Below are 15,369 nucleotides of genomic sequence, written 5' to 3' on the forward strand. Positions count from 1 at the left end.
AAGATACGGCGATTTTCATCTCCGTATCTGACAACAAACACTTGCTTTGCAACAGCTTCCTAACACTCGGCTGCAGCTGCAAGCGTCTGTAGCTGAAGCTGTTGCTATAGCTACAGACCTTGCAGTGCTTGACTGGGGGAAAAAAAAAGCAAAGAAACGAAAAGAATAAAAAACGGCTCCTGATTTTTGCCGGTGGCTCGAGCTTGCCGGACGGTTCGTCTCCGGATAACTCAAAGTTTCCTGTATATGCCCAGGTCATGACGGTTTGTGATTTGGAGATGATGGTGTTCCCACAACATTACGGTGGTAAAGGTTGCAGGGCAGGATGTTGCTGTCATAGTCACCTTGGTGAGTTGCTGCAGTGCATCCTGTAGATAGTATACATTGTAGCCACAGTGTGCCAGGGGTGGAGGAGCTGGATATTAAGTACAGTGGCAGGAGTGCTAGTCAAGCAAACTGATTTGTCCTGGATGGCGCTGAGCTTCTTTAGAGCTGTGTCTGCAATCATTCAGGTAACTGGTGAGTAATCCATCTTACTTCTGATTTCTGCTTGTAGATTGTGGAGAGGCTTTGAGGGTCCAGGAAATGAACCATTTGTTGCAGAGTATCCAGTCTCTGCCATGCTCTTGTAGCCATGACTTTGATATGGCTGGTCTTGTTAAGCTTCTGGTCATTGGTGCCTGTCCCCCCTCCCTCCCCCCCAAATATTGATGTTGACAATGAATATGCCATTGAAGGTTAGGGAAGGTGTTTAGACTTTTTAATGTTGGAGATGGTGATTTTTTGGCACCTGTGTGAATGTTACCTGTCTTGTCGGCCCAAGCCTGGATGTTGTCCTGCTCTAGGTAAGAAATCTCAAAGGAGCAAATGAAGTATGCGCAGCAAGTAAAATCTACCAATAGAAGAGCAGAAGCTAAACTAATCAAATTGTTCAAAAATATTTTGACAGCCCATCTTTTCTTCAGTTTGCTGACCACATACCAGTAAAAATATTAACAAGGTTTATAACATAACAAAAACATAAGATTACATAATTCATATTGACATGACTAATCTTATCTATAAAACTATTTTTGTGCCTTCATATCCCTTCATTAGTGTTTTTACTCAGAGGTCTGAACCTTTCTGAAGTCGTACGGTTTGAATTAATAATCTTCCCAGAGCAATTAATGTCTCAGTTGGAGAGTTAACAACTACACTTTATTCCCAGCATGCTGCAGGCTAAGCTTGTGCACTTGTGGGGAATTTCCCAGTATATATCGGCATGATTCTCAAGCAATCTGTACAGCAATCGAAGCGTGTCTTTGCTTGGGCTCAAATAGTAATTGAGTTTGCTTTTCCAAATGATTTCAAAACAAGCTGGAACATACCATAAAAGAGGGTTAAAAATATAAGTTTTGAGAAAAACTTAGAACATGCTACATGCTTCTGAATTGAAGCCTGAAACGGACCAGCACCTTCCAATGTCCAAAGATCTTTGGCCAAACAGCAATTGAACTTTGAATGACCAAAGGTGAACTCTAAATTTATCGTGGCGTTCTTTTTATGGTCTTAAAGGGACGCCGCTTCACCATACCAGCAGAATAATAGCTTGTGCATTACGTAGTAAACACTCGTCTCTAGCATGAGCAATTGCATGGGAAAATACGCTACAATAAAAACTATGTCTAGCACATTTCTGTCACACTTAAAAAGTCAAAATAAAAGTAGTCATTTGGAATGTACAAAATCCTCCATAAATTGCAAATACCTCAAATGGACAAGAGGCAGAATGTCTGTAATTTCTGACTGATCTTATCAGAAATAGAAAGAGAACCAGGTTATGAACTGTACTTGGAAAAAAAATTAAACACTGACCTCACCGAGTATCTGCTTAATAGCAGTTAGACTTGATGACATCAAAGAAATTCAGCTTCAACTTAGCAACAGCAGAATACATTGTGCATTACATGATATAAAGCTCCAGTCCTTGTAAAGCATCTGACTTACTGTGAGTGTCTCTGTGGGAGGTCTGCTAATATATTCCAATGTTGTAATCAGAAATCAATTTAGTGAGACACTGAGTATTATTGCTGATATATTCAACCCAAGTCTGATCAATTGTCCATGTTGTACAAATAGAGGAGGCTTCAATTGTTACTGTAATGCATTTATCATAGAATAAATAAGGAGACGCTGTTTCCACTGGCAGGAGGGTCCGTATTTAAAATTTAAGATAATTGTCAAAAGAACCAGAGGCGAGATGATGAGAATTTATTTATGCAGCGAGTTGTTGTGATCTGGAATGCACTGCCTGAAAAGGTGGTGGAAGCAGATTCAACAGTAACTTTCAAAAGGGGAATTGGATATATGCTTGAAAAGGAAAAATTTACAGGGCTATGGGGAAAGAGTAGGGGAGTGGGACTATTTGGATAGTTCTTTCAAAGAGCTGGCACAGACACAATGGGCCAAATGGCCTCCTGTGCTGTATCATTCTATGATGCTATGTAATGCATTTGACCTCCTACATGGGCCAGCAATTTGACTTGGGAGGAATTTTGCCTCTGTGAATCTTCACATGTGCAGTTAAGCTTTTTGCTGAATCTGCCCCATAATATACAAGGGTCACAATTGGTAACAAGAGAACTGGGTTTATTAACCATCTGCTTATAAAATAAATGGAGCATGAGAAGAGATTCTTAAGCATCCTTACTTTATATACATTCAGATTTATCAAAGCACTTGGTGCAGAATTACACTGATGTGGAAGAACTTATGGAAGCTGGAAACATCAATCGAACTACAGCTGCCACAGGGATGAATGATGTCAGCAGTCGTTCCCATGCCATTTTCACCATCAACTTCACTCAGGTGAGTGGTCCGAAAACAACCTTAATAGGTTCAGTTTTATCAAGTATCTTGTCAGCCTGAAGGAATAGCTGTCGGTTGTTACTCTTGAGACACTAAAGAGAACTAAGTACTGTAGATTACATTAATGAAGTTGGAAGACGAAAGCATTTTAATAGTGCTCTGTAGTAATTAGTATTGCACATGTGACAGTTACTGGAATTGCCTTAAGGGCAAAGTGTAATCTGAACTCGCCTGGTTGCGCATTCTACATTTTAGTGAATGACAACTTTCAACCAAATTTAATTGCAATAGCCATAATTAAGTTATGAAGTTGTATTTCAAAATAATTTTCTGTCTTTTCAGTTTTAAGTATCCTTTAGATCTTATTCAATGTATTGTTTGAATCTTAAGTCCTCCAATGTCATTTAAAATTGCAAAAGTTCATTGGGTTAAGAATTTGCTAAATTGTCATGAAAGGGTATATTTTTTCCTGTGTTAAGAATAAAGAATACCAAGGCTAAGTGCTGTTATTAACCAAATTATTGTACAACTAGCTGGGGGAGCCCAGCTTTGCCAGGGCTGTTTTGGGTCGGGCGGTTTAAATCGAGTCCCAGGCTTTGGGGCCTGTCTGTCTGTCCCTGTGTGAATCTGCTGCCGGGCAACATTTCTACCTTTTTTAATAGCTTCAAAGATGAAAGTGAAAGTACTTATAAAACGTTTTTGGTAAATGTTATGTAATTTTTAAGAGATACTAACTTTTTTAAAGCTGGATTAGCAGAGTTTGAGCTGGAAGTAATGAAGCAATGGCTGCCCGATGCCTGAGTTGAAAAGCATTAGTCCCGCCCACAGACGCAGCGATTGGCCAACCATCAGGCGACTGAACTGTAGGATTGGTCAATCGTGCCGGCACAGGATTGGTCGACCTTGATGTCGGTCAATGAATGCTACTTAGCAGCAGATAGAGTTTAATTTTGAAGGTTTTTTGCATAACGCGCGAACAATTTTTGTCCGGCCGGCTTAGGACGGTTCTGGAATCGTCTGCTTTCTTTTGACGTAACGCACGTGTAGGTATGCTCTATAACTTTCGCGTTAATTCAAGACAGACAGACAGACAGACGGAATGACAGACAGAAGTACCTATATATATATAAAGCGGCTCTTCTGTCTGTCCCGATGTCTGTCTGTCTGTCTGTCCGCCTGGTCTCTATACGTTTGGAAGTTACAGAGCGTACCGACGCGCGTGTCGCCTCAAAAGAAAGCTTGCGATTCCGGACCGGTCATAGGCGTATTTACGTTTCGGCCGGACAAAAATCCCGCCCGCGGTATCCCAAAAACGTTCAGCGTTCCGCTCATTAGCATCTCATTAGCGACCGTGTGACGTCGAGGTCTTCCTACAGTTGAGTGTCGAGTGACTCGACGATTGACCAATCCTACGCTTCGGTGACCTGACCGGTCGACCAATCGGTGCGTGTGTGGGTGGGCCTTATCCTTCTGAACCGAGGTGAGTGGCCGCCATCTTGATTTTTCACAATTTTTTCCCCCACACTTTCTCTGTTAGGGAACTACGGTAAATATTTTAATGATGTGTTAGGGAATTAAATAACAATTTAATGGGGGGGGGGGGGGGAGAGCCTCGGGAAATCGCGGGGGCGGGCGAGCCTCTGGAAATCGCGGGGCGCTCGCGCCGGCCGCACTGACCGCGCATGCGCCGGCCGCGAGAGCCCGCTCCCGGCGCCGGCCGCCGCTCAGCATTCCCGCTCTGGCAACGGCACCGGACCTCAGGTAGGCAGGGGGAGGGGCCGGAGAGAGGGACAGAGGGGAGCGCGGGAGGGGAGGGAGGGACACAGACAGGGGAGGGCTGGGGGTGGGCGAGGGGAGGGAGACGGGAGCAGGGGGGGGAGGGGAGCGGGTGGGCGAGGGGAGACAGGGGAGGGAGGGAGGGATAGGACAGGGAGAGGACATGACGGGGAGAGGGGGGGCACACAGGGGCAGGGAGACCAAGCGCCCCAAAATTGCCCTCGTGCCCCAAAATTGCCCTCGCAACGCGGGGCTCCCCAGCTATATATATATATATCTGACCTAGTCTACCACACTTTACACAGATAATAACGTTCTTTTAAATGTTCTGTCCCTTAGCTTGTCTACATGACCAAAATAAATCATGTTTGTGAGATGCCTTAGGACATTTTTCTATATTAGAAAGCACTATATTAATGTAAGTTATTGGTATCCAATCAAACAGCTGCCTTTTCCTCTGCCTCTAAATAAACACATAATAGAGGTTCTTAATGAAGAAAGAATATGTAATAATTTATATCCTTAAAATCCCTTCTCTGAAAGACTCGCACGACAAATAATATTTTAAATGTGACCCTTTAATAGTTTCTGTTCATAAATAGTTTCAATTTTGTAATCTTTACAGAGTGCCAGATGTTGTTATTATGGGGTAGGGTTTTCCTCCCAACTCTTAATTTTTCACAGACAAAAAGCGGTTTCTACTACAAACCAAAATCTGTGATCTTGTGTATGCTACAATTGGTATAGCAGACTCAGATTAATAATTACACTTTAATTACAATATTGGCCACTGGAGATCATGTAGGATGCCCAATCTCATGACTGCCTCAATGGCAGAAAATACCATGCAGCAGCTTAATGAGTACAGGCTAAAAAATAATAGATTTATTAGCAGAATAATACCAAGAAGCAGTGAGATATTGCTAGATAATTGAAAACATAATGCTTAAAAACAATTTAATATTTAAACTATAAATTACATCAGTCCACAAGGGGGTAAAATACCATTTTTAGAAATATTTCTTAAGGCAAGTTTGATGAGTGACAGGACTTCTGAATGTAACAGTTTCTCATAGACCTTCAAGATGTAATATTGTACATAGCTGGCCCAAATTTCCAATCTGCCCACATAATTTGGATCTCCAATCAAAACTCAAGTCTTTGGCATTATTCTCTAGACTTGAATTGTCCAAAAGCCTCTGAAGTCATAAGTCAATCATCTTTGATTAACAACACAATGGTACATAGCTGTCTTTTCCAGTTCATATATTCCTGAGGTCCATCTGGCCAGTTCCAGTGCCTAGGAACTATCATAGTCCCACAATACCTCCATACCTATCAATTATTTTCTCTATGTACTTAATCTAATTCTCTATCAGCAAATTTAAGAATCAGCTTTCTCCTTTCCCTTGGCAGTCCATTCCATATCTTTTATGTATAGTGGTTAAATCTAAACTGTCTTTACATCTTTCCTGTTTGCCGCTATGCTCTGTAACAGCAGATATGCCATGCTAACAAGTCAGTTTCACACTTTGCCCAGCTCTCTCGTATCTGGTAGTCCTTTGACCATGTATCATTTAATTAGTACCTAAAACAAAGCCCCTGTGCCCTGATAAATCTCCAGAATAGTCAACTTGACCTGGCCCCTTAGACATCTCAACCTCCATTGTGAAATGTGGGTAAGGGAATACGGTTTCAATTTTCAGTGTGCTTTCTTCACACTTGTATCTTCACTGTGGTACAGCATTTAAATTTTTATTTTAATATAGAAAATTTAATAGCCTCATTGCATGTCTAGGCATAAAACTATTGATCTAAATGCTGCTTCTACAAGGTAACTATTTTCATAAAATGATCATTGTTGAGGGTCATGAGGTGGTTTTTTACTTTAAATCCTAGGCTAAATTTGATGCTGAGATGCCTTGTGAAACTATTAGCAAGATCCGCTTGGTCGATCTTGCAGGAAGTGAAAGAGCAGATGCCACGGGTGCTACTGGCGTAAGATTGAAAGAAGGAGGGAATATAAATAAGTCTTTAGTCACGCTGGGAAATGTCATTTCTGCTTTGGGTAGGTTCTTGATTCAAATTTTTCTTAAACCATTTCTAATTTTGGAAGCAACAATTAATGTTTATTGAAAGCAGCTGACTGACATTACTTTGGATTTCCATGAGGTTCTTGAAAAGTGATGAATTGAACTGCTTTTTATTTTCACAGCTGACTTGTCTCAGGATGGGGCAAATTCTCAAGCAAAGAAGAAACAAGTGTTTGTGCCTTACAGAGACTCTGTTTTGACCTGGTTATTGAAAGACAGCCTTGGTGGAAACTCAAAAACAATTATGATTGCCAGTAAGGTTTTAGTTTTTATAATGCATACAATTTCAAGTTCCAACATATTCATTTTATTGTTATGCCTATTAACTGCCCTAACCACGGAATGCTTGCTTTAGAAATCATCAAAATGGTTATAAATTACATTGAGAAATGTAAACCAGTGAATTTAAAAAAAAGTCAGTTGGCTGTGAACCCTGTGCCAATTTTACTTGGTTTAGGCACCTCCTGATCAGGATTTAGGTTGGTTCCAGATACCAATATCTAGGGTTCTTTGTGGACCCACTCCCTGATATACGTCTAACCAACTACTGGAACAAGAGGCTACAAACAAATATATATTCTGAGTTAGGAATCCTAGAAAATATTTTGGTAGATTGTGGTGTGAGTCCTTTGTACTGAAAGTCATTTTATTCCCCAACCTGCATATGCTGTTTTTCCTTCAGCTCCCTTATTCTGCCAGGATGAACAGCTTCTTAAAACCAGTTTCCCTACACATTGCCATTAATGGTTAAGTACCTGAGCAAAAGCCATGGACAGGCTAAGGCCATTTGGCCCGTCAAGCTAGTTCCTAGAATTCCAAATCACCCAGTTTAGCATTCAACTGCAGTTGTATTTCCCTTATGCAAAAAGAAAATACTGCAGATGCTGGAAATCTGAAATAAAAACAGAAGGTTGTATTTCCCTTAATATCTTTGATTTCACAATCTTACCAGGTTGCATATTCCAATCACCCTTTTTACGTAACAACTTTTTTTTAACATTACCGTTCACTAATTTATGTCCTATTTCCTACTTGCTTGACTAACCTTGAAATGCTTTTCTGGGTTCATCTAGCTTATACCATTTATTAATAACAACAACTTACATTTATATAGTGCCTTTAACATAGAAAAATGTCCCAAAGTGCTTAACAGAGGCGTAATCAAAAAATGTTTAACATATCTGTTTTAGATCCCCTTTCTCTATCCAGATGGAGCTTTAGTTTCTCTAATCTTTTGTGATAGCTGATCCTCTTGGCTCTTAGGATCATTATGTTGTCCTTTTCTGTACCCTTTTCTCCATTGCCCTCAAATGTGGCAACCAGAACTTCACACAGTTCTCCAAATCTGCACTAACTAGCGCATTATAAAGCCTCAGGATGAATCATAGAATCATAGAAGTTTACAGCACAGAAGGAGGCCATTTGGCCCATTGTGCTGTGCCAGCCGAAAAAGAGCTATCCAGCCTAATCCCACTTTCCATCTCTTGATCTGTAGCCTTGTAGGTTATGGCACTTCAAGTGCATACCCAAGTACGTTTTAAATACGATGAAGGTTTCTGCCTCTACTACCCTTTCAGGCAGTAAGTTACAGATCACCCTCTGGGTGAAAAGTTTCCCCTTAACTCCTCTCTAGTCCTTCCACCAATTACTTTCAATCTATGCCCCCTGATTATTGACCTCTCTGCTAAGGGAAATAGGTCCTTCCTATCCACTCTAGGTCCCTCATAATTTTATACACCTCCATTAAGTCTCCCCTCAACCTCCTCTGTTCCAAAGAAAACAAACCCAGCCTATCCAATCTTTCCTTATACCTTTAAATTCTCGAATGCTGGCAACCTCCCTAGTGCAATCACATTTTTTCTGTAATGTGGTGACCAGAACTGTACACAGTATCTATGGCCTAACTCATATTTTATGCAGATCTAGCATAACCTGCCTGCTCTTGTATTCTGTGCCTCGGCTAAAAAAGGAAAGCGTCCCGTATGCCTTCTTAACCACTTTATCTACCTGTCCTGCTACCTTCAGGGATCTGTGAACATACCCCTCTGTTCCTCTACACTTCTTAGTATCCTACTATTTATTGTGTATTCCCTTGCCTTGTTAGCCCTCCCCATCCTTGTTTTCAAATCCCTCCATGGCTTCACCCCTACCTATCTTTGTAACCTCCTCCAGACTTCCGAGATCTCTGCCCTCCTCCAATTATGGCCTCTTGCGCATTCCCGATTTTCATCGCTCCACCGTTGGTGGCCGTGCCTTCAGCTGCCTAGGTCCTAAGCTCTGGAATCTCCTCCCTAAACCTCTTTGACTCTATTTCGCTTTCCTCCTTTTCAGACGCTCCTTAAAACCACCTCCTGACCAAGCTTTTGGTCGCCTGTCCTAATTTCTCCCCACATAGCTCGGTGTCAAATATTGCTTGATAACAACCCTCTGAAGCACCTTGGGATGTTTTAATACATTAATGGTGGTATATAAATATATGCAGGTTGTTGTTGTTGGAGTACTCTGCATTTGGGAGTATTACATTTCATGTCCCATTTGTCTTCCCAATTATAATAGTTCTAAACTTTTACACATGAACTGCATCCTTCATTCCTCCCATTATTTTATTGGTGTCTGGAAATTTAACAAACAATTTGTTTCTGTGTCCAAGTCGCTTAGGTAGATCAGAGATACAAGAGTGCAAATGTTGACCATTACTCCTAAATTATAGATGGTGCCCTAATTGCAAGAACCGAGTTCTGATGTGAGTTCTCCTTAATGGGATCCAATGCATATTGGGGCTGATTAAAATGAATTCTGGTGCCATTGTGCTGATGCAAATTGCTCCTCATATTAATGGGCACAGAAGCCTGAGGCCTACTCCGCATTCTCTGTGCCAAACAGTTCCCAATATGGCCGGCCAACATATAAACATGCTGGGAACCTATGCATGACCTGTGCACAAGATTCATTAACCACACCCCTCCCCCCGCCAAAAGAAAATTATGTAAATTCGAAGTCTTACCCATAATGTGACTGAAGCGGCTGAGCAGTACCTGTTTGGAATGAGCAGGCTTGAAAGAAAAAATATTTGTTTGTCTCCGGGGTGCTCCATTCAGTTTTTCCAGGTCTACAGCGGCCTAACCAGCAGTCCTTAAATGGACCGCTGGAGGCCGCCTATTAGAAGATAAGTAGCATTTTTATACTTTTGTTTCTGTGGAGCAGGAGTGCGCCTACTAACTCCACAAAAGTACTGCGGGCCACTGCCAGCCTGGGATCACCCTCTCCAGTTCGCGCCCCCCCCCCCCCCCCCTCAATTTTGTGTCTTTTTCCAATTTCTCAGTCTATCTCTCTCTCTCTGTAGAGTTTTGTGATGTTTGTAGCTTATTTATTTATAATAATTCAAAACCAATAAAATCTACAACCAGTGTGTAATAAATACAGTCATCATTGTTTCTACCCCTCTCTGTTTTATTAAAACACTAAATATAAATTTTATTTGAATAAACCTTTTGAAATTTGCCCTCTAGCTTTTCTTCAGATAATTTTTGTTAAAATAGATAATTGTTAAAGACTGAGAGAAGCATTGTATTACTTGGCGAGCTAAAAGCTACTGGTGCAGCCTTTAAATTGTACACACTGCACATGCTCAGACTGCAGGATCTGCTTTCAACTAACAGTCACCGTTCCAGGCAAAAATATAAGTTTTGAGAGAGACAGGCATTTGGGTAAAAGCTTTAATGAAAGTATTAAAAGAAGCAAAAGCAAACTTTAGATAAATTTACTTATTGCGAAATATGCAATTTTGAATTACTTTTGTTTAAAACCTTTTTGGACATTTGAGTTTCAGTTACTGAGGCTAAGTAGTGAATAATTTTGTTTTCAAAAAGCATTTTGAATGATTGATTCTATTTGATCTTCAGCAAAGTGTGCTGTTCCCTATTATTCATGTTTACATAGGCTTCCCATTGTGACATGTTGGCATACAGGTTTTCGTTATAAAAGCCTGACACCAGAAATAAGAGTAATATGTACAGCAAGTGCATGTCATAAGCAAGGAGATATATAAATGTAAAATATATTTGTGTATTTTAAATTTAAAACTGGGATTCCTCATTAAGTTATCTTCCAAATTTATGTAAGCTTTAATAATATATATCATAGTGCACAGCATATGCAAATCTGAGAAAGTAACATAAGCAAATTTACTTAGTCCTAATTTTTCTGATCTAACTTTATTATAACAATTTGTGTTTTGTCAACCCACACTAATTGTATATCATTCCGTTGTATGTTCTGTGAAGAATTATGTTTTGGTTCAGGTATGGCTTATAATATGCTTTGAATATCTTATGGGTTGCTCAATACTTTTATTTTTCATTTTTTTTTGATAGCCATTTCACCAGCAGATGTCAATTATGGAGAAACATTGAGTACACTTCGCTATGCAAACAGAGCCAAAAACATCATTAACAAACCTACCATTAATGAAGATTCTAATGTCAAACTCATTCGTGAGCTACGTGCTGAAATAGCACGACTGAAGGCTTTACTTGCTCAGGGGAATCAGGTTAGTTTTTATCTTTTGATAGATTGGTAATTTATTTTTGTTTTTGGGAAAGCGCTCCTGATTCCCAATTTTAATTGCCGTATTGCATTATGGTAACCTCAAAGACTAATTGAGTTGTACAACTAATGGCTAAATCATTTATACTCGTTGAGCTTGGCTTATAGAAGCTGTTATTTTCTTGTGTGGGTGTTGCAGTAATAATAGGGACACATTAATGATCTTCCCACAAGAAATTAATGAAGTTGACTTTAGCTCTGTCGAATTATAAACCTAATTAAGAAACTTTCTTTTAGATGTAATCCACTCTGGATCATGATTAATAATTGACTTATATACAGGGGCTTCAGTTTTCTTGTTTCAGCTAAAAACCTCTAGATGGCAGCCAAGGTTTTCTTCTCCAGCTTTAGCTTAAATTGTGAGTGAAATTTAAAAACAGTGGTGTGTTTAGAGCATAACTGCAGGTTGCTAGCACAAGAAGTCCGGTAATATGTAGCAAATCTGTAGCGTCAATGTGCACCTAATCCATCTAAATTCATTGATGCATTAAAACTACTCAGATTTGGTTTGTTTTTAAAAAAAAACACTTGTATTGATAATATGGTTCAGAGGGTGAAACATTCCTATGGAGAGATGCTAAAGTTGTTCATTTTAGGTAAATATTTTTAAATTCACAGCTTTTTACTAAAATGCATATTATATCATATCCTCTGGGCAAATACCTTTGGTGTTATGCATTCTGAACTATCCAAATTACCTAGTTAATCTTACTAGAATTCTGATTGAAAGAGTCAGGAAACTACTTTTGGCTACAAAGGGATGACTGGTGTGGCAACCCCAGAGAGAATTTCTGTCTCAGGCAATTAGTTAAGCAGCAAGGTCCAGCATAGTTTCTGTAGAATGGTGGGGATCTAATGTCCTGAAAGCATGGAGGTCTTTGAATAATTTGACTTGCGATTAGAGCTATAGTTTGTTCTATTTTACATTATATTAAGAGCAACAAAGAGTGACTGGATTAAGTTGGAACCTATGGCAATTTCCACTCTGAAAAATGGAGAGGGATTCATTCCACTGATCTTCGAGTTTTAATCCTGAATCATTTTGAATCAATTAATAAAGGATAATTGAGTAACAATCTGGGCCAGAACACTGTTCATCTTTGGGCCTTGGTTCATATTGAACCCTGATAAATAGGATGGTTTTGTTTTGTTTTGTTTGCTCATTGTAAATTGAATGTGAATTCACAGCACCTAACTGGCCATAATTTAGCACAAGTTTGTATTACATTTGAATTAATATGGCATTCACAGAGGCACAGACTGACCACAGGAATGACTAGTGTGGGAAAGTGAAAAGTTCACATCAACGCAGAAGAGGGTATAGTTCTGATATCAGAAACCAGACAAAATTGAGGCTGAATAGAGGGAGCTTTACTCTGCTCCTGGTCCCTGATCAAGGAGTGCTGACACTATATATGTGAAGAGTGTACCATTCCTCATCACTGATGACTCTCAGGAAGCACTAGGTATCTGCGAACCGTTCATATTTGAACCAGGAGTTAGAGAGATTCTGTTTATTCTATGCCTGATATTTTTAAGAGGACTGTATAACAGATGATGGTGGAATTGTCCTGTAATTTACAACAATTATTGCTACTTGTATTTATATAGTGCCTTTAATCACCAGCCAGATCTGGTGATGGATTGCTAAACTAGTTGTGTGCCAGATACACTCAAATCTGCAACCCTTGGACTTGAGGGAATGAAGGTGGGGACCATACCAGCTGGATTGGCCAAGATGGGGAGAGTCAAGGTTTACTGGGGACAAGGGCATCAACGGTATACTTGAGGGCGTGGTTAAGCAGCTTGATGGCTGCAGAAGTACTGTGACAAAGTGAGGGCCAATGGCTAGGCAGTTGGGATTTGGAAAGTGCAGTTGTAAGTGATTTGGGGAGAGTTTTTCCAGAATGAATTGTGGTTGGAAGGTGGTGGGAGATATTATTGGTGAGGGATACAAAGAAGTGGTTGGAGATGGCCTTGTCAGTGACAGAGACTATGGGAGTAGAAAGGCCACGAGAGCTGACAAGGTGGCTAGGTATGGTTGGACAGTTAATATGGAAGGGGAGGTCTAGGAAGGACAGATGGTCAGTGAATTTAGAGGAGAGAGGGGGAATATACTGGAGGAAAATGAGGAGAGGTGCGCTGATTGGGGGGAATTTTTATTTGCCGACACACTGGGAGCAGGCGGGAAATCTGGAAGTAAGCGCAGCACGTCTGTCAGTGGCTTTTTAACCCAGCCACTGCATTTGCATCAATGGGTTTCCTGACCAATTAGGTTGAGCAGGTGTGATGATGACCCACATGAGTCGATTTCAACGCCAGTATTTAAAGGGACACTGCAAAGAAGACATGTGCTGGACTCTGGAGGTGGGAGAACAAGAAGGAACAATCATAAGAACAGGAGGAGGCCATTAAGCATCTCGAGCCTGTCCCGCCATTCAATGAGATCATGGCTGATCTGCGACCTAACTCCATATACCTGTCTTTGGCCCATATCCCTTAATACCTTTGGTTAACAAAAATCCATCAATCTCAGATTCAAAATTAACAATTGATCTAGCATCAATTGCCATTTGTGGAAGATAGTTCCAAACTTCTACCACCCTTCGTGTGTAGAAGTGTTTCCTAATTTCTCTTCTGAAAGGTCTGGCTCTAATTTTTAGACTCTGCCCCCTAGTCCTGGACTCCCCAACCAGCGGAAATAGTTTCTCTCTATCTACCCTATCTGTTCCTCATAATATCTTGAAAACTTCATTCAGATCGCTCCTTAACCATCTAAATTTTAGGGAATACAACCCTAATTTGTGTAATCTCTCCTCGTAATTTAACCCTTGGAATCCGGGTATAATTCTGGTAAACCCTCCAACGCCAATATATCCTTCCTACGGTGTGGTGCCCAGAACTGCGCTCAGTACTCCAGGTGTGGTCTAACCAGGGCTTTGTACAGCTGCAGCATAACTTCTACCCCCCTTGTATTCTAGTCCTCTAGATATAACGACAAGCATTCCATTAGCCTTTTTGATTATTTTCTGTATCTGTTCATGACATTTTAATGATCTATGTACCTGGATCCCCAAGTCTCTTTGGACCTCCACTGTTTTTAGCTTTTCACCATTTAGAAAGTACCCTGTTCCATCCTTTTTAGGTCCAAAGCGGATGACCTCACATTTGCCTACATTGAAATCCATTTGCCACAGTTTTTCCCATTCACTTAATCTATCGATATCCCTGTGTAATTTTATGCTTTCATCTACAATGCCACCTATCTTTGTGTCATCGGAAAATTTGGATATATGGCTTTCTATTTGAGGCCGCAACAAAGATCCCTGTGGGACACCACTAGTGACATCCTGCCAGTTAGAGTACCTGCCCATTATCCCTACTCTCTGTCTCCTGCCGCTCAGCCAATTTCCTGACCAGATCAATAATTTACCTTCAATTCCATGGGCTTCTACCATTGTTAACAGTCTCTTATGTGGAACTTTATCAAATGCCTTCTGGAAGTCCATATAAATAACATCCATTCTTCTCCTCCTTCTTAGGCAGTCCCTCGGAACCGAGGATGACTTGCTTCCACATTAAAAATGAGTCGCAGGTGACTGATGAGTCCAATGCGGGACCTACAGTCTCTGTCACAGGTGGGGCAGACGGTGGTTGAGGGAGCGGGTGGGTGGGGTGCTTGGGTTGACGTGCGCTCCTTGCGCTGCCTGCGCTTGGCTTCCACTTGCTCCCAGCGAAGAGACTCGGTGTTCGGTGCCTTCCCGGATGCTTCTCCTCCACTTTGTGCGGTCTTGGGCCAGGGATTCCCAGGTGTCGGTGGGGATGTTACACTTTTTCAAGGAGGCTTTGAGGGTGTCCTTGAAGCGTTTCCTCTGCCCACCTGGGGCTCTCTTGCCGTGCTGGACCTCCGAATAGAGCGCTTGTTTTGGGAGTCTCGTATCGGGCATGCGGGCAATGTGACCCGCCCATCGGAGCTGATTGAGCGTGGTCAGAGCTTCGATGCTGGGGATGTTGGCCTGAGCAAGAACACTGACGTTGGTGCGCC

The 15,369-nt window shown here is 41.1% G+C and overlaps 1 protein-coding gene across 5 annotated transcripts in view; it reads left to right on the plus strand.

Annotated features, from left to right (window-relative positions):
- Positions 1–15,369, plus strand: part of kif16ba (kinesin family member 16Ba) — a 290,426-nt gene that overhangs the window by 61,539 nt on the left and 213,518 nt on the right. For all 5 annotated transcript variants that reach the window (XM_085981640.1, XM_085981641.1, XM_085981643.1 and 2 more), the window contains exons 7-10: positions 2,708–2,850; positions 6,526–6,694; positions 6,842–6,973; positions 11,093–11,268. In XM_085981640.1, the coding sequence (XP_085837766.1) occupies positions 2,708–2,850; positions 6,526–6,694; positions 6,842–6,973; positions 11,093–11,268 (620 nt within the window). The remainder of the gene's footprint in view (positions 1–2,707; positions 2,851–6,525; positions 6,695–6,841; positions 6,974–11,092; positions 11,269–15,369) is intronic.

This window comes from Somniosus microcephalus, chromosome 3 (genome assembly GCF_052327205.1).
Source record: "Somniosus microcephalus isolate GS21.2 chromosome 3, FLI_Smic_1.0, whole genome shotgun sequence".
Lineage (NCBI taxonomy): Eukaryota > Metazoa > Chordata > Chondrichthyes > Squaliformes > Somniosidae > Somniosus > Somniosus microcephalus.